Here is a 20,258-nt window from a genome sequence, read left to right on the forward strand (position 1 = left end):
TGGATTGGATTGGGTTGGGCTGGGTTGGGCTGGGTTGGGTTGGATTGGATTGGGTTGGGCTGGATTGGGCTGGGTTGGGTTGGATTGGATTGGGCTGGGTTGGATTTGGTTGGATTGGGCTGGGTTGGGTTGGGTTGGATTGGGTTGGGTTGGGTTGGATTGGGTTGGATTGGGCTGGGTTGGGCTGGGTTGGGTTGGGCTGGGTTGGGTTGGGTTGGATTGGGCTGGGTTGGGTTGGATTGGGTTGGGTCGGGTTGGGTTGGGCTGTTTTGGATTGGGCTGGGTTGGGTTGGGCTGTTTTGGGTTGGGCTGGGTTGGGTTGGGCTGGGTTGGGTTGGGTTGGGCTGGGCTGGGTTGGATTGGGCTGGGTTGGATTGGGCTGGGTTGGGTTGGGTCGGGTTGGGTTGGGCTGGGTTGGATTGGGTTGGGTTGGGTTGGATTGGGCTGGGTTGGGCTGGGTTGGGTTGGGCTGGGTTGGGTTGGGTTGGGCTGGGCTGGGTTGGATTGGGCTGGGTTGGATTGGGCTGGGTTGGGCTGGGCTGGGTTGGATTGGGCTGGGTTGGGTTGGGTTGGATTCGGTTGGATTGGTGGCTGCTGATGGAGAGATTTTAGGAATGTTACAGACACACACACACCTGTGTTTCCAAAATATTCTTTTCCCTTTCCTTTCCTTGAAATTTCCTTTCCTTGAAATTCCCTTTCCCTTTCCTTTCCCCTTCCCCTTCCTTTCCTTTTTCCTTTTTCTTTTTTCCTTTTCCCTTTCTTTCCCTTTCCCCTTTCCTTTCCCCTTTCCTTTCCCCTTTCCTTTCCCCTTTCCTTTCCCCTTCCCTTCCCTTCCCTTCCCTTCCCTTCCCTTCCCTTCCCTTCCCTTCCCTTCCCTTCCCTTCCCTTCCCTTCCCTTCCCTTCCCTTCCCTTCCCTTCCCTTCCCTTCCCCTTTTCCACAAATATTTGCATCAAACATTTTGTGTTTTTTTTAATCAAAACTCCATTTTTGGTTGGACTTGATGATCTTAAAGGTCTCCTCTGTGATTGTTGAATGAACTTTGATTTATAAGAACAAATGGTTAAAAAAATTTTGATGGCAAATTCAGTGAAATTTGGTGTTTGTGTATCCTTACCCAATCAGCCACTGACCCAAAAGTCATCCTGGATTTCTCTTAATTAATATTAATTTACAGTATTTTTACCATGTCTTTGTTGTGCTGTGACTAAAATTTAGCTTTCTTTTTTTTTTCTTTTTTTTTTCTTTTTTTTTTTTTTTTTAGTATATGAATAGTGTGAATATTCTTAATATTAATTATGTTATATTCCTCTATGGACATGCCACTGCCCTCCTGGGAATGGGACATCCTGAGGTAGGACAGAATTTATTTGTGTTTTTATTTCTTTTGATATCTATTTATATATTTTAAAAAAATTTATTTATTTTATACTTAAATTCTGTCTTAATTCCAATTTATGTATATTTAACGTATATATTTTTATTTATTTCTTTTTATTTATTTTATATATAAATACTGTCTTAATTCCAATTTATGTATATTTAACGTATATATTTCTATTTTTTGATTTATTTTATATATAAATACTGTCTTAATTCCAATTTATGTATATTTAAAGCATATATTTCTATTTTTTTTTTTATTTATTTTATGTATAAAAACTCCCTTAATTCCAATTTCTAGCTCAGTTTCTCATCCCTTTTTTTGCATTTTCATAACTGGGAAGGTGAGAGGGGAGAGAAACCTCTGGGCACATTTTGGAATTGTCCAAATTGAATATTTGGGACTAAATCCTTGATAGTTTTGGAATTAGACTATCAAATAAAATTGCTTTGTAAGCCTTCAAATGAGTATCAGGAAATTACAATCAGTAATTTTGATTTCTGCTCTGCACTGGTGTTTTGGACAGGAATATTCTGATCCTAAACCAAGAATTCTTCTGGGTTCTGGAAATGCCAAACCAGAACAGGGGTTGGGTTTTTTTGGGGGGGGGGTTTCTTCCTGCAGTGTTTGGTAATATTCAGTGTCTTAAAATGAATTTTAAAATAGCTGAGCTCAGAAATTTCATTTATTTGGGTTACAGCAACTCCATGCTTACAGAATAAATTGGTTTTTTTTTTTAAATAAAGAGAAGTTCTGCCTGTGATCACAGGGGTCTGTAATTCCATTTACTGCTCCCAAGACTGATCAAGGAATGGGGCACACCCACCCAGTCTAAAGGAGGGAAAAACCCAGGAAAATGAAAATATTCTGGCAAAACTGCCTTTATTTGTGTCTCCCGTTTCTTTTGAAGGCATTGGCAAAAGCTGAAGTTCAGTTTAAGAAAATAATGGAGAAATATCCAGAAGAAAGTTGTTCTTGTTTGGCACACTATGGAATTGGGAGGGTTTACCTCAGGCAAAACAGGTTGGTCTGATGGAAAATTTCAGGGTTTGTTGGGAAAATGTTTTTTATTTGAAGAACTGTGCGTGGTGGGGCTTTAATTTTGCTGTGTTGATCATTAAATTCATCTGTCAGCTGGGTTTAATAAAATGGATTTAATAAAATGGGTTTAATAAAATGGGTTTGATACAGTGGATTTAATCCAGTGGATTTAAATACAATAAATTAAATCAAATGTGTTTAATCCAATGGATTTAATCCAATGGATTCAGCACAATGGGTTTAAAATTTATTATAATTATTAATTAAAACTATTTTAATATATAATTATATATATTATATATGTATATAATTGTTAATTAAATTATATATCTAAATTTAATCCAGTGGATTTAATCCAATGTATTTAATAAAATGGACTTAATCTAATGGGTTTAATCAAATGGATTCAGCACAGTGGGTGTAAAATTTATTATAATTAATTATTTTAAAATATATATATATATATATATATATATATATGTATTATATGTGTATATAATTGTTAATTAAATTATATATCTAAATTTAATCCAGTGGGTCTAATACAGAGAATTTAATACAATAAATTTAATCCTGTGGATTTAATCCAATGAGTTTAATCCCATGGATTCAGCACAATGGGTGTAAAATTTATTATAATTATTAATTAAAAAAAAAAAAAAAAATATATATATATATATGTATATATATTGTATATGTATATAATTGCTAAATAAATTATATATATAAATTTAATCCAGTGGGTCTAATACAGTGGATTTAATACAATAAATTTAATCCAGTGGATTTAATCCAATGTATTTAATAAAATTGATTTAATCTAATGGGTTTAATCCAATGGATTCAGTACAATGGGTTTAAATACAATAAATTAAATCAAATGTGTTTAATTCAATGGATTTAATCCAAGTGGTTTAAATCCAACGAATTCAGTACAAATGGATTTAAAATTTAATGTAATTATTAATTAAACTATATATATATAATTATATATGTTATATATATAATTGTGCATTAAATTTATATGTATAAATTTAATCCAGTGGGTTGAATACAATGGATTTAGTGAAATGGATTCAGTACAATGGGTTTAAATACAATAAATTAAATCTAAGGGGTTTAATCCAATGGATTTAATCCAAGTGGGTTTAATCCAATGGATTCAGTACAATGGGTTTAATATTTAATATAATTATTTATTAGACAATATATATATTATATATATCATTATAATTAAATATTCATATATAAATTTAATCCCGTGGATTTAATCCAATGTATTAAATGGATTTAATGTAATGGGTTTAATCCAATGGCTTTAATACAATAGATTCAATCCAGTGGATTTAATAAAATTAGTTTATTCCAGTGGGTTTAAACCCATAGATTTAATCCAATGGATTTAATCCAAGTGTATTTAGTCCAAGTGGGTTTAATCCAATGGATTTAATCCAATGGGTTTAATTAAATGGATTTAATCTAATGGGTTTAATCCAGTGGATTTAATACAATAGATTTAATCCAATGGCTTTCATACGATAGATTCAATCTAGTGGATTTAATAAAATTAGTTTAATCCAGTGGGTTTAATCCAATGGATTTAATCCAGTGGATTTAATTAAATGGATTTAATCTAATGGGTTTAATCCAATGGATTTAATACAATAGATTCAATCCAGTGGATTTAATAAAATTAGTTTAATCCAGTGGGTTTAAACCCATAGATTTGATCCAGTGGATTTAATCCAAGTGTATTTAGTCCAAGTGGGTTTAATCCAATGGGTTTAATTAAATGGATTTAATCCAATGGGTTTAATCCAATGGACTTAATCCAATGGGTTTAATTAAATGGATTTAATCTAATGGGTTTAATCCAGTGGATTTAATACAATAGATTTAATCCAGTGGATTTAATACAATAGATTCAATCCAGTGGATTTAATAAAATTAGTTTAATCCAGTGGGTTTAAACCCATAGATTTGATCCAGTGTATTTAATCCAAGTGTATTTAGTCCAAGTGTGTTTAATCCAGTGGATTCAGTGCAATAGGTTTAATACATATAAATTTAATCCAATGGTTTTAATCCAGTGGATTTAATCCAACGTATTTAATCCAATGGATTTAATCCAATGGGTTTAATTAAATGGATTTAATCTAATGGGTTTAATCCAATGGATTTAATACAATAGATTTAATCCAATGGCTTTAATACAGTAGATTCAATCCAGTGGATTTAATAAAATTAGTTTAATCCAGTGGGTTTAAACCCATAGATTTGATCCAGTGTATTTAATCCAAGTGTATTTAGTCCAAGTGTGTTTAATCCAATGCATTCAGTACAATGGGTTTAATGCAATAAATTAAATCCAGTGGGTTTAATCCAATGGACGTAATCCTATGGATTTAATCCAAGTGTGTTTGATCCAATGGATTCAGTACAATAGGTTTAATACAATAAATTTAATCCAGGTTTAATCCAATACAGTGGATTTAATCCAATGGATTGAATGCAAGTGGAATGTTATTGCTGCTGATGGGAGCTGCTGAGCAGAGCAGATTTGGGGGGATATTTGGGATTCAGGGATGCCAGCCCCGCAGTGAGGGGGAGCTCAGAGGGACAGAACAAACCCTCCTTGTTCTGAGGGAAAAATGCATCCCAGAGAAATCTGGCTTTATCTCATCCCCAGGGAGCTGGAGGGCGGCCTTGGGCTGGGCAGAGGCCGCAGTGAGTCACAAATTCCCTGGAGCTGATAAAGCAGGGATGAGTTCTGAGCTGGCACAGCCCAGAGGGACAGGGAGAGCCTGGAATGGAGGGCCAGGACAGGAAAAAACCGGGAGAAAAAAAGCGGGAGCTGCTCCCACCCGTCCAGAAATTCCTGCTGGGGTTTGTCCCTCAGGGAATCCTGTGGGGAGCTGCTGGGGGGATTTTGGGGTGTCCCTGGAGATCTGTGGGATCAAAATCCCCCCTAAAGGCTCGTGGTGGTGGGGGCTCCTTATCCCGTTGTGATCTCCTCCTCTGAGGGAGAGGGGAGAAATTCCCTGGCAAAGCTCCAGGGTGGAGGGAAATGCAGGGAGATCATTTCCTAATGACTCACAGGAAACAATGTCAGGAAAAAATTATTTATTGTTCATTAAAAGATAATTGGAGAGTGGGAAACAGAGTGAAACAACTGAAATCACCTTTCTGCTCCCCTCCTTCATCCCAAGCTGGAATTCACTCCCTCATTCCTGGCTTTTCTCCGTCTGAGCTGCCCACAGGGATGGGGAAAGGGGGAAGTTTTTTTCCCCTGCTCCTCAGAATTATGAAAATAATTCTCCCTGGTGTTGTCTGCTGTGAGATGTGACCATAAAAAAAAGCAAAGCAGGCTCCAGCTTAGGAATAAAGAGAAAAAAACTTCATTAACTTCCAATATATAAAAGAAACACACAGAACTCAGAATGAAAAACACCAAAGGAGGTTTTGGTCAGGGTGTTTCTCCCTTTATCCTGCAGGGAATAAATAAAGCACAGCCGGGCCTGGCTGTGCTGCCTCCAGCTGGGGCTCTGCCATCCCCCCTCTCCCCGCCCCCTTGCCACGCCAAAATAATGCCAAATAAAGGAGGTTTGGGACTGAATTTTATGTATTTCTGTCTCCCCTCCTGCTGGGGGTGGCTCAAAGCACCTGCTCAGGGCTGGTGGATGCTCTGAGGGAATTTCTGCTTCCTGGGATTGCATCCCACTCCTGTGCTCGTGGATCATTTCCCTGGCAGTCTTGACCCCAAAAAGGTCCCTGCACAGGGGACAGCAGCTCTGGCTGTTGGATAAAGCCCTTTTTTCACCCAGAGATGGGGCAACTGAGAGAGGTTTTAAAGACTTCTATTCCGTTTTCAGTCTCCTGTGAAGGCTGAGACAGGACAGATGTTGTAATTCACACCATCACTATCAGAAGCCAACTGAAAACCAATCTTTTGAAATTGCCCCTCATAAACCTTACTACAGTACATTTTTCATAGTTCTATTTCTCCAAAATATCTAGTCTTATTTACAGAAAATTATTTATTTATTTATTTCCAATTCCATTTCTCTCTCAACAATATCTACCCTGTTCCGTAACATTTCTAAGCCAGCATTTCTTACCTCAAACTTTACATCGTCTAAAATTACCCCTCATAAATCTTACTACAAAACATTTAAATCATTCTATTTCTCCAAAATATCTAGTTTTATTTACTTAAAAGTATTTATTTATTTATTTCTAATTCCATTTTTCTCTCAACAATATCCTATTCCATAACATTTCTAAGCCAGCATTTCTTACCTCAAACTTTACATCTCTAAAATTACCCCTCATAAATCTTGCTACAATACATTTTCAATAGTTCTCTTTCTTCAAAATATCTAGTTTTATTTACTTAAAATTATTTATTTATTTATTTCTAATTCCATTTCTCTCTCAACAACATCCTATTCCATAACATTTCTAAGCCAAAATTTCTTACCTCAAACTTTACATCGTCTAAAATTACCCCTCATAAACCTTACTACGATACATTTTTCATCGTTCTATTTCTCCAAAACATCTAGTTTTATTTACTTTAAAGTATTTATTTATTTATTTCTAACTCCATTTCTCTCTCAGCCATATCTACCCTTATTCCATAACATTTCTAAGCCAACATTTCTTACCTCAAACTTTACGTAATCTAAAATTACCCCTCATAAATCTTGCTACAATACATTTTTAATCGTTGTCTTTCTTCAAAATATCTAGTTTTATTTACAGAAATTTATTTATTTACTTATTTCTCATTCCATTTCTCTCTCAACAATATCTATCCAATTCCATGACATTTCTAAGTCAGCATTTCTTACCTCAAACTTTACATAAAAATCCACACTATATAAACCTTCCCACATCCATGGATCCCTTGGCATCCCAGGCTCATCCCTGCCTGCCCTCACACCTGCAGGGTTTTACCTCCAAATAACCAGAAAATTGAAATGTTGGAACCCTGGATGCTGAGAATTTTAAACTTTCTCTGCTGAAAGCCACAGACCCTCAAGAGAACACTGCATTTAACCCAAAGCCATAGAGAAGACTTCCAAAATTAATTAATTACACTGTAATTACAAGTGTGGAGATTAATTAGAAGTGTGCAATGTCACAAGGTAGAAAACCTAGAATTTAAAGTTTTAGAATATAGTAATGTATATAGAACAAGATAAAAGTTTTAAAGCAGAAGCTGGTCCTTCTTTGCCACCTTCTTTTCCTTCTTCTCCTCCTCCATCTCCTCCTTCTGCTTCTTTTTCTCCTCCTTCTCCTTCTCCTTCTCCTTCTCCTTCTCCTTCTCCTTCTCCTTCTCCTTCTCCTTCTCCTTCTCCTTCTCCTTCTCCTTCTCCTTCTCCTTCTCCTTCTCCTTCTCCTTCTCCTTCTCCTTCTCCTTCTCCTTCTCCTTCTCCTTCTCCTTCTCCTCCTCCTCCTCCTCCTCCTCCTCCTCCTCCTCCTCCTCCTCCTCCTCCTCCTCCTCCTCTTCCTCTTCCTCCTCCTTCTCTTTCTTTTCCTCCTCCCCCTCCTTCTTTTTCTTCTTCTCTTTCTTCGTCTTCATCTTCGTCTCCTTCTCCTCCTCCTTCTCTTTCTTCTTCTTCGTCTCCTTCTTTTTCTCCTTCTCCTCCTCCTCCTTCTCCTCCTTCACAAGTTTAATTAGTGTTTTATACTTAGACAAAAAATCCACATTACAAGACAGGAATAATTAGTCATTAAGTTAAGAGTAAAAATAATTTAAGGGTCATTTCTTAATTAGGTAATTTAACCTTAAAAACTATATAGAAAAAAAAATTAACCATTAATTAACTTATTAGTAAAATACTATAGAACTCACAACTTATAAAACTGTAAATAAAAAATAATAAATATATCCAAAGATAATATAGAATACCATCTCAAACGCTTCAATCCCAACATTAACAAAAATTAAAAAATCCCAAACCAGCATTTAATGAGCCAGCTGCTCTCTCATCCCCCATCCTCTCAGTCACCACTGTTTGCTCCTGGCAGGATAAAATTGATGGTGGAAATTTTAGGAAATTTTTGGAAATTTTAGGAAATTTTTGCTCCCAGGGGATCTGAGTGTGTTTGACCTGTTCCAAATCCAGGTTTGTTCATGCCCTCGACCAATTCCTGAGGTCAAAGCTGATGATTGATCACAATATTTTCCCTGGAGTTTTAACCTGGCCAGGAACAACTCAGGTCATTGAGGAGACGCGAATAGAGAATTTACAGGTATGTTCAAATAAATTATGAAAAAAAAGAAATAGAAAATTGTCCTGCTCCTCCCTGGGATACAGAAAGGATGGGGAGCAGCAGGCAGGACACTGAGGCTGAAATTCCTGTTGGGGAAATTCCAGTTCTCCTTTTTCCACAATGGGAATTGTGCAGCTTCCACAGGCCAGTGGGTTTGGAGAAGCAGCTTTGTTTGAGCTCACAAGGTGTAGCCATTTTCCATTGATCATTTTCCATCATTTTCTCTTTATGATTTTTTATCATTTTTCCATTGATCATTTTTCCATTTACCGTTTTTTCATTTCTAATTTTTTTATTTATCATTTATCAGAATTGGCCAGGCAGGGCCTGGGTGTGGCACTCATGACAAGATGGGGATGTGTCCCAGGTTGGATTTTGGAGCTCTTTTCCAGCCCCAGTGATTTTGGGATAATGTTTGATTCCCTTTCCAGCCCCAGTGATTTTGGGATAATGTTTGATTCCCTTCCTTGCACACTCCCAAACCTTCAGGTGTGAGCACACAACAGAATTCTGGGGAGAACCAGTTCAAAATCAGAGCTGGCAGAACCAAGAAGTTTTAAATTTGAAGCCAAAACAGACTTTTGGTTAAATTTCTCAAAAGAGACGGAAATTTAAACCAGACTTTAACCCCATAGTTCCTGGATAAAACATTGGGATTTATGTGGTAAAATTCCCTGTTTGACTGGAAAAATCTGGCACCAGGAGCTGCTCTGCACAGAGGCATTTTTAACACAGTGAACTGGGAAGGCTTTTCACTTGGCCAAAATCCCCAGACCTGCAGAGTTTGTGGTAGGAACAGCATTTCTGGGCTTTTTGCTATTAAATCCACCCTCAGGATTTCTCAGAGACAATGTGGATCCATCCATCCATTCATGGTCAGGGAGCTCTGCACAATGCAGATCCCTGCCAGGGTTCATCAGGGCTCTGTTCTTGGTGGTGTTTAATTAATCTGGGCTCAGTCTGATGCCTTGTGACCTAGAGCAGAGGCTGGGCAGAGCTCCAGAATAAAGCAGGGATTTATTCACAGCATCTCCTCCATGGATGCACCTTGGGCAGCACCAGAGCCCAGCCAGGGCTGCACCCAGGATGAACCAAAATGGCCCCAAAATGCACGGCCGGGCACGGGCTCTGTCCCTGGGATCAGTTCTGCTCCATTTGCACCTTGCAGTTCATTGTCCCATTCCAGCTTTAGCCCTGCAGTCCCACCCTGCTTGTTTTTCTCTCTCCAGCCCACGGGGTTTGTGCTCCTGGGCTGAGATTTGGCTCATTTGTCCTTGGTGCCCAGCTGGAGCAGGAATTGTTTTGTCTCCCTGCTCTGTGCACAGAGCTCACCATCCCTGAATGTGAACCCAGAGCCACACACTAAAGCAGCACAGAATGTGAAAATATTAAAAGCTCAAACCTGAGGCAGAGTTTGGGGTAGGAACAGCATTTCTGGGCTTTTTGCTACTAAATCCACCCTCAGGATTTCTCAGAGACAATCTGAATACATCCATGGTCAGGGAGCTCTGCACAATGCAGATCCCTGCCAGCCTTCATCAGGGCTCTGTTCTTGGTGTGCTCTTGGCTCACCATCCCATAATATGAAGCCCAGACCCACACACTAAAGCAGCTCAGAACCTGAAAAATAGAAAAGCTCAAACCTGAGGCCTGGTTTCCACATGAAATCCCTGAATTCCCTGATTCCACATGAAATCTTTCCCTCAGGATTCACCCTGGGACACCTCGCTGGTTCCCCAGGGCCAGCTCTCAGCTTGTTCCTCAGCCCAGGTGCCAGGTGAGGCACTCTGGAAATGCTGGGGATCTTCAGAAATTACCAAAAAAACCCCATTTTTTTCCCCCATAATGTTTAATCATTTGCACAATGATAAAACCATTTGGACAATGGGACACTGGCCCAGGACAAACCTGCATTTTCTGGGTGTTTGAGGCTGTGAGCTCTCAGCTGCCAGCACTTCCAGCAACCCCTGGAATATTTTGGCCATAAAAGGCCAATCTTGCCTGGTTTCAATAGAAAACAGTTTAATATTATATTAATTTTTGGGATTAGTCACTGCTCTGCCTAGAGGGATGTGTTTCACTGCTGTCCCCAGGAGTTTGTGAGTAGAAGTTGAATTTTTTCCTGGTTCTGTGCTCTTTAACTGTGACCATTCTGTGTTTTCCAGCTGGCTTTAAGGAATTACAGAAGTTGAATCTTTTCCTGGTTCTGTGCTCTCTAACTCTGACCATTCTGTGTTTTCCAGCTGGCTTTAAGGAATTATATTGAGGAATGTAAATTCCCCCCAGAGCCAGATGCTGTTTGTCGATATCAGCAGTGCCATGGCTACTCCAAAATCCAAATATATTTTACAGACCCAGACTTTAAGGTAAATTTTCAGTTTGAAAAGTAAAACTTGATCTATTTTCTGCCCCTTTTTATATGGTCTGCCAAGCTCAGCACTGCATTTTGTTGTGGTCTTACTTAAAAATGTTCAATTTTTGCCATTTTTAGGGTTTTATACGTGTTATCTGCTGTCAGCAGTGTAGAGTGGAATTCCACATCAGCTGCTGGAAAAAGCTGAAAACGGCAAGCTACAGTGATAAAAATGATAAGGTGAGGCCTTTGCCACGCTGGAATTTTAAATTTTTTTAAGATCATAGCATTGAGATATGTCAAGGAATTCCACAAATTCTGCAGCCAGGATAAAATAAAGGGAAACGTGGAACTCCTACAATTATTCTGGAAGTTGGCTTTTGGGTGTGAAATGGGAGGAGAGAGTAAAAGAATAAAAAATGCCACAGATTTTCCATGATTTTTGATTTTCTACCCATCCCAGGAAGAGTTTGGGATTGTGTTTCCTTTGGTCACCTCAAATTGAGGAATTAATTTGTGCAGGGGTATAAATGATGTGTGGATTTAATTGCCTTTGTTGTGTGTGTCCTTTTCTCCTGCAGGATTTCCTTAAGGAAATGTGTTTTACTCCTGATTGTAAAGGCCTTATTTCAAAAATAGTTATTTTCAGTCCTCCTGGGGTGGTAAAATGTGAAGTAAGTATGGTCATGTTTTATGTGAAATTAATTGGAATGTTAAGGGGGATAAAGTGATAAATGAGGATAACTGCAAAAATAAAAAAAGGCACAGGAAAATGGAGAATTCTCCCCAGGGCAATACTGACCTGAGAGAAGCAGAAATGATTGTGGGGTTTGTTTTGCCATAACCCAGATTTAATTCCTGTCCTGTCCCTTGTTTTGGTAGTTTGAACAAAAAATCCCAAAACTGAAGGAACCCCCAAGGGCCTGTATAAAACAGAAATGCACAAGGTAAGATTTGCCCTTTTTTAATTGATTTGAGAGCAAAGCAGGAGGGACTTTCCTGCCTTTTTTACAAATATTTTGGAAAGTTATCCTTGCCCTTTGCCTGATAAACCAAAAAAATCTGGTAAAATCCAATATAATCCAATGGTAAAAGCATTTAAATTGTTCCACAGAATTAATTTTGTGTGAATGTTTAGAAGGTGTAAATATAAATGCATTTTATGCTGCTGCTGTAGTTACTGATCCTCAGATATTTCACATAACTAAGTTGGCAATTTTTTTTTGTCAATTAACCTTTAAATAATGAGGAGTTAAGATGAGAAGACAAACAAAACAGATTTTAAAAAATGAAATTAATAAAATGTTAAAATTTGGTTGAAAATGCTGAGTTATAAATTAAGAGTATTGGAGCCAATCCTAATTTAAACATCTTTAGTGGGAGCAAAAGTTGGTGCAACTTGAGAAAACCAATGTTTTTATGAATTCTTGCGGTCTCTGCTCCTAAGTGAAGACCACTTTCATTGCATTTGTGCTTTCCAGTGTGACTTTTTACACCTTAATTAACCTTTGGCTGGCTGCTGCATTGCTTCTTGCAGCCTTAGGAACATAAAAATAAAGCAAGAAAAGAAGAAGTGGCGGAAGGAAGCGCGGGAGGCGGCCAGGAGGAGCTGTGCCAGGAGAGAAGCTGAGCAGAAGCAGGAGGGGAGCGAGCAGCCCCAGGGCAGCCAGCACAGGGGTGGGTGACCCTGGGGACTTGGGGCTGGGGGCTCCAGGGAAGGGTGGGAGCGTTGGGGTGCCCATCCCTGGCACTGGGAGCTCCGGGCTGGGACAGGGTGGGAGCAGAGCTGGGCTTGGTGATCCCGGAGGGATTTTCCAGCCTCTCTTTACCTGGGATTCTGGGGTTCTGATCCCATTTTCCCTGGGGTTCTGATCCCAGTTTCCCTGGGATTCTGATCCCAGTTTACCTGGGGTTCTGGGGTTCTGATCCCAGTTTCCCTGGGATTCTGATCCCAGTTTACCTGGGATTCTGGGGTTCTGATCCCATTTTCCCTGGGGTTCTGATCCCAGTTTCCCTGGGATTCTGATCCCAGTTTCCCTGGGGTTCTGGGATTGTGATCCCATTTTCCCTGGGGTTCTGATCCCAGTTTCCCTGGGGTTCTGATCCCATTTTCCCTGGGGTTCTGATCCCAGTTTCCCTGGGGTTCTGGGGTTCTGATCCCAGTTTCCCTGGGGTTCTGGGGTTCTGATCCCAGATTCCCTGGGGTTCTGGGGTTCTGATCCCAGTTTCCCTGGGGTTCTGGGGTTCTGATCCCAGATTCCCTGGGGTTCTGGGGTTCTGATCCCAGATTCCCTGGGGTTCTGGGGTTCTGATCCCAGTTTCCCTGGGGTTCTGGGGTTCTGATCCCAGATTCCCTGGGGTTCTGATCCCAGTTTCCCTGGGGTTCTGATCCCAGTTTCCCTGGGATTCTGGGGTTCTGATCCCAGTTTCCCTGCGGTTCTGGTGTTCTGATCCCAGTTTCCCTGGGGTTCTGGGGTTCTGAGTCAGCACAAAGCAGTGGGATCAGTGTTCTGAGCATCCCCAGCTCAATCCCAGCAGAATCCTCATGCTGAGCGTCACCCCCCTGTGAAAAATTGGCATTTTTACCATTTTTACTTCGCACAAAATTTTATTTCACTTCTGTTTTTGTTGCTGGGGGGTGTCCCTGTGTGTGGTTAATAATTGTTGGGGTGTTGGGGTCCCAGGATGAGGTGAGAGATGAGAATTGACTCCAAGTTCTCAGAAGGCTGATGTATATTACATTACATTGCATTACATTACATTACATTACATTACATTACATTACATTACATTACATTGCATTATGCCATATTATATTACATTACATTACATTATGCCATATCATATCATATTATATAATTTATATAATTTATATTTTTTTATTATATTTATTACATTACATTAGAGTATAGTATATAATATACTATACTATAATATAGTATATTATAGTATGTTACATTTATTATAGTATATTATACTTATTATAGCAATTTATATCATATCATATCATATATCATATCATCATATCATATCGTTTTATATAATTTATATCATTTATATAATTTATATTTTTATTACATTACATTACATTATAGTCTAGTATATAATATACTATACTATAATATAGTATATTATAGTATGTTACATTTATTATAGTATATTATACTTATTATAGCAATTTATATTATATCATATCATATATATCATATCATCATATCATATCGTATTATATCATATTATACAATTTATATAATTTATATATTTTATATTTTTATTATATTTATTATATTACATTACATTATAGTCTAGTATATAATATACTATACTATAATATAGTATATTATAGTATGTTACATTTATTATAGTATATTATATTTATTATAGCAATTTATATTATATTATATTACTAAAGAAAGAGAAAGGAGACATCAGAAAGTTTAACAATATAAATATATAAATAAATGATAAAATAATAATACAAACTTGTGATTGATCAGAGTCTGATACAGCTGGACTGGGATTGGTCATTAATTAAAAACAATTCACACGGAACCAATCAAAGATGCCCCTGTTGGTAAATGATCTCCAGCCACATCCCAAGCAATCAGATAATTATTGTTTACATTTCTTTTCTGAGGCTTCTCAGGAGAAAAATCCTGATGGAGGGATTTTTCAGAATATATCACAGTGACAGCTGTGGGGTTTCATTCCTGCATAATTTAATTCCTTGTAGAAAACCTCAGTTTTCCCTTGGCTGCTTCCTGCAGGATCGGCCTGGAGAGGGGAAAGGCTCCAATTCTGAGTGAACCCTTTGGAAAGGGATGAACCCATTGAAAAAGCACCTGGGGACCCTGTTAGAGAAAAAAATATCTGAAATAAAGACAGAGTGATCATGAAAAGTACATTCCAGATGGTTGGGGAAAATAAAAATACTTCAGCCTTTGTAGGCATTTAAAGCTTCAGCTTTTCCTTGCTGGATGGTGGCTGCTCCACATTGCAGAGCTGGGAATTCCCTGCAGCTTCTCAAGGCACAGAAAAAAGGGGGATGTTGGGAAATTTATTTTGGGTCTGTATTATCAATTTGGGATATAATTAATGTATAATTTCCTAGGATTCCCTGTTAAATACTCTGGGTGTATTTTTTCAATCCCATGCTCTCTGGGTGCCTGTTCCCTGTTTGATGGCATGTCCTGGAAATTTGGGAGATTTTGGCTTCCCTGTGGATTTGTAAAATTTTTATTTTTATTTTTATTTTTGTTTTTATTTTTATTTTTATTTCATTTATTTCCTGTTTGCTTTGTTTTCAGTCTTTGCTCTCTCCTTTTCTCTGCCTCATCTTTAGCTGTGATCCTTGGAGCCACTGCAGGTCACTGTGACCTCATCCTTCAATCTGGGCAAGGAGTTTGTTTCTTTAAACAGAAATTGAAATCAAATCAAATTGGGTCAAATTCCTAATGCTCAGGATGTATGGGGAAAAATAATTCTTTGCATCCTGTAATTCTCAGTGTAAAACAATTACAAACACCACTTAAATTATCTGTGCTTTCTAAGTTGGTTTTTGAGGTTTTTAAAGGTTTTTGAGCTTTTTAAAGATTTTAAGCTTTTTAAAGTAGCTTTTTTAGTTGGAATTGTGGTAAGGACAATGAAATCTTGCTGGTTTTGTGCCTTTAAAATTGGAACATTTTGACTTTTCTAGGTGCTGGCCAGGATTTATACGCTGGGGACCAAATCCTGCAGCACATCCGGCGCCATTCCGAGAAGATCAAAGCTGCTGTCCCTGACACTGCCAGGCTGCTGAAGGAGTTGCTGGCCTGGGGGGTGATCAGGGAGCAGGATTTCAGCTCTTATTCCCAAATCCACGCTGCCCAGGAGGTGCTGGAGCAGCTGCTGAGCTCCGTGATGCAGGAGAGGAGCCGGGTGCGGAGCAGGGCCTTCCTGCACGTGCTGAGCCAGCTGGGAGAGGTGGATGCCAAAGTGCACAAGTGGCTGCAGCACCTGGATCACCGGGGTGGGTTCTGGGAGCACAGGAAATTCTCCTTTATCCTGCTTTGAAACTGCAAAGGAAAACTTCTCCTCTTTGTCCTGTCCCTCCCTGATTTCCAGAGGGGAACAAAACCGGGGTGCCTCAGGAGCTCGGCAGGGATTTGGCAGAGAAAATTCAATGATTCAATGGCCTTAAAATTCCAGAATGGGTTTAAACGCTGATATTTGTAGCAGTAGTCTGGTTTTGGAGAATAAATAATGGGGTTTTACCATTAAACTTGGAAATAATTTCATGTTGGTGCTCTGCAGTTTGCTGTTGGGTTTATAATTCTCCAGCTTGGAGAATTATAATCACACAAAGTGCACAAGTGGCTGCAGCACCTGGATCACCTGGGTGGGTTCTGGGAGCACAGGAAATTCTCATTTTTCCTCATTTGAAACAGCAAAGGAAAACTTCTCCTCTTTGTCCTGTCCCTGGTTTACTGAGGGGAGCAAAACCGGGGTGGCTCAGGAACTCAGCAGAGAAAGTTCAAAAATTTTAAATTTTAAAATTCCAGAATGGGTTTAAATGGTGATGTTTGTGGCAATAATCTGGTTTTGGAGAGTAAATAATGGTGGGGTTTTGCCATGAAACTTGGAAATAATTTTGTATTGCTGCTCTGCAGTTTGCTGTTGGGTTCTGGGAGCACAGGAAATTCTCCTTTTTCCTCATTTGGAACTGCACAGTAAAACTTCTCCTCTTTGTCCTGTCCCTGGTTTACTGAGGGGAACAGAGCTGGGGTGCCTCAGGAGCTCGGCAGGGATTTGGCACAGAAAATTCAATGATTCGATGGCCTTAAAATTCCAGAATGGGTTTAAATGCTGATGTTTGTAGCAATAATCTGGTTTTGGAGAGTAAATAATGGGGTTTTACCATTAAACTTGGAAGGAATTTTGTGTTGGTGCTCTGCAGTTTGCTGTTGGGTTCTGGGAGCACAGGAAATTCTCCTTTTTCCTCCTTTGAAACTGCACAGTAAAACTTCTCCTCTTTGTCCTGTCCCTGGTTTACTGAGGGGAACAAAACCTGGGTGGCTCAGGAGCTCGGCAGAGAAAATTCAACAGTTTTTAAATGGCCTTAAAATTCCAGAATGGGTTTAAATGGTGATGTTTGTGGCAATAATCTGGTTTTGGAGAGTAAATAATGGTGGGGTTTTACCATTAGAATTGGAAAAATTTCATGTTAGGTCTATGATTCTCCAGCTGGGAGAGGTGGATGCCAAAGTGCACAAGTGGCTGCAGCACCTGGATCACCGGGGTGGGTTCTGGGAGCACAGGAAATTCTCCTTTATCCTCCTTTGAAACTGCAAAGGAAAACTTCTCCTCTTTGTCCTGTCCCTCCCTGATTTCCAGAGGGGAACAAAACCGGGGTGCCTCAGGAGCTCGGCAGGGGTTTGGCAGAGAAAATTCAATGATTCAATGGCCTTAAAATTCCAGAATGGGTTTAAACGCTGATATTTGTAGCAGTAGTCTGGTTTTGGAGAGTAAATAATGGGGTTTTACAATTAAACTTGGAAGCAATTTTGGGTTGGTGCTCTGCAGTTTGCTGTTGGGTTCTGACAGCACAAAAAATTCTCCTTTTTCCTCATTTGGAACTGCAAAGTAAAACTTCTCCTCTTTGTCCTTTCCCTCATTTCCAGAGGGGAACACAGCCTGGGTGACCCAGGAGCTCAGCAGAGAAAATTCAACAATTTTTAAATGGTCTTAAGATTCCAGAATGGGTCTAAAAATTCAAAAAATTTTAAATGGCCTTAAAATTCCAGAATGGGTTTAAATGCTATATTTGTAGCAATAATCTGGTTTTGGAGAGTAAATAATGGGGTTTTACCATTAAACTTGGAAGGAATTTTGTGTTGGTGCTCTGCAGTTTGCTGTTGGGTTCTGGGAGCACAGGAAATTCTCCTTTTTCCTCCTTTGAAACTGCACAGTAAAACTTCTCCTCTTTGTCCTTTCCCTCATTTCCAGAGGGGAACACAGCCTGGGTGACCCAGGAGCTCAGCAGAGAAAATTCAACAACTTTTAAATGGCCTTAAGATTCCAGAATGGGTTTAAATGGTGATGTTTGTAGCAATAATCTGGTTTTGGAGAGTAAATAATGGTGGGGTTTTACCATTAAACTTGGAAAAATTTCACGTTAGGTCTATGATTCTCCAGCTGGCAGAGGTGGATGCCAAAGTGCACAAGTGGCTGCAGCACCTGGGTCACCGGGGTGGGTTCTGGGGGCACAGGAAATTCTCCTTTTTCCTCCTTTGAAACTGCACAGTAAAACTTCTCCTCTTTGTCCTGTCCCTGGTTTACTGAGGGGAACAGAACCGGGGTGGCCCACAGGCTCGGCAGAGAAAATTCAACAATTTTTAAATGGCCTTAAAATTCCAGAATGGGTGTAAATGCTGATATTTGTAGCAATAATCTGGTTTTGGAGAGTAAATAATGGGGTTTTACCATTAAACTTGGAATCATTTTTTTTTTGGTGCTCTGCAGTTTGCTGTTGGGTTTTGAGAGCACAAAAAAATCTCCTTTTACCTCGTTTGAAACTGCAAAGTAAAACTTCTCCTCTTTGTCCTTTCCCCCATTTCCAGAGGGGAACACAGCCTGGGTGACCCAGGAGCTCAGCAGAGAAAATTCAACAATTTTTAAATGGTCTTAAGATTCCAGAATGGGTCTAAAAATTCAAAAAAATTTTAAATGGCCTTAAAATTCCAGAATGGGTGTAAATGCTGATATTTGTCGCAATAATCTGGTTTTGAAGAGTAAATAATGGGGTTTTACCATTAAACTTGGAAGGAATTTTGTGTTGGTGCTCTGCAGTTTCCTGTTGGGTTTATAATGGAAAAAAAGTTGGATTTTGAGGTTTGGGGTTGTTCATTTTGCTTTACCTAATATTCATATCCTTCCAAGAATTCCTAGAATTCTTAGAATTCTATTCTAATCTATTGACTCCCATCCCCTCCCATCACAGAATAGATCCAAATCTTGTTGTTATTGTTATACAAATAATAATTTCTGAGAGTAGAATTTATACCAACCCCATTGCTCATTTTTTGTTTGCATTTCCAGGACACAAAAGCTCTCACACCGTCTGTACATTGAATTTCTAGACCAAACTCCTGCCCTTTTGAAGAGCAGTATCACATTTTAAGCATTAAAAATTTAAAGCTGGAATGAAATATTGCGATTTTTTTTTTTCCCATCTTTTCCAGGTCTGACAGCTACAAAAAATTTTCTCCTTCAATATGGCCAAGTTCTGCAAGAGCTTGACTTTTCTATTTTAACTCCACTGTGGAACCAGAAATATGGCAGTAAATTTGATAGTGTGGCAGCTGGTGGTGGAAAGAAAGAAATTTGTGATTATTTCCTCGCCCCTCCCCTAGAGAAATCCCGGTGTTTTATATGGCTTTTAGAAGAAAACAGACAACATTTCCCACAGCTCCATCAAGCTTTAGATGAATTCTTTGATAAAATGGGTGAGTGGCCAAAAGGATCAAACATTTCCAGTAAAAATTCATTTTTATTGTGTGTTTTTAGCATTAAAGTCCTGCAGCTGCAGGCGTGGAGCGGCTTTGGTGGTGTTGGGTGAAGGATTGGAGCAATAATTCCTGTGATTTCACAGTTAAATTGTAAATTAATTAAAAATATTGTTATTTCCATCGATCACCATGAGTTTTGTCCTTCCCACAGATGATCCAACCATTATATTAAAGAAGCAGGGAAATGAGAATTTATCAGTAAGTGAATTTCGTTTCTGTTTGGCCTCAGCTCGCAAAGAACTTTTTGCTGTTTTAGAAAAGGAAATATTTTCCAGCCTGGCCCTCCAGATTTATTGGAATTTTAATCTGTTTTACCTCCCTTTTCTTAAATTATTTGAATTATTTAATAATAATTTTCCAAGTTTGCCTCATTCCGAATCACTTTTTGATTGGTGTCATCATCAAAATCCAATTGGCAGAAATGGATTTTGGATTTCAGTTAATTCTGTATTTTAGGAACCCTCATTGAAGTTCTTGCCTGCAGTTAAATTTACCTTTACAAATCCAGGATTTACTTTTGATTCACAATAAAACTTTAGAGTTAATTCATGTACATATTAAGAAATTCAGAATTTTTAGTGTGCACGCTAAAAAAATGCAGAATTTTTAATTTGCACATTAATAAAATGAAGAAATTTAAATGCACACAT

At 38.7% G+C, this 20,258-nt stretch overlaps 1 protein-coding gene across 4 annotated transcripts in view; it reads left to right on the top strand.

Moving 5' to 3' along the window:
* Nucleotides 1-20,258, top strand: part of TTC3 (tetratricopeptide repeat domain 3) — a 101,328-nt gene that overhangs the window by 62,687 nt on the left and 18,383 nt on the right. For all 4 annotated transcript variants that reach the window (XM_063180589.1, XM_063180605.1, XM_063180594.1 and 1 more), the window contains 11 exons: nt 1,267-1,356; nt 2,297-2,409; nt 8,562-8,688; nt 10,953-11,075; nt 11,201-11,302; nt 11,644-11,736; nt 11,945-12,009; nt 12,600-12,739; nt 15,759-16,070; nt 19,282-19,545; nt 19,760-19,806. In XM_063180589.1, the coding sequence (XP_063036659.1) occupies nt 1,267-1,356; nt 2,297-2,409; nt 8,562-8,688; nt 10,953-11,075; nt 11,201-11,302; nt 11,644-11,736; nt 11,945-12,009; nt 12,600-12,739; nt 15,759-16,070; nt 19,282-19,545; nt 19,760-19,806 (1,476 nt within the window). The remainder of the gene's footprint in view (nt 1-1,266; nt 1,357-2,296; nt 2,410-8,561; nt 8,689-10,952; nt 11,076-11,200; nt 11,303-11,643; nt 11,737-11,944; nt 12,010-12,599; nt 12,740-15,758; nt 16,071-19,281; nt 19,546-19,759; nt 19,807-20,258) is intronic.

The sequence above is a fragment of the Melospiza melodia genome, chromosome 2, assembly GCF_035770615.1.
Source record: "Melospiza melodia melodia isolate bMelMel2 chromosome 2, bMelMel2.pri, whole genome shotgun sequence".
NCBI classification, from domain to species: Eukaryota; Metazoa; Chordata; class Aves; order Passeriformes; family Passerellidae; genus Melospiza; species Melospiza melodia.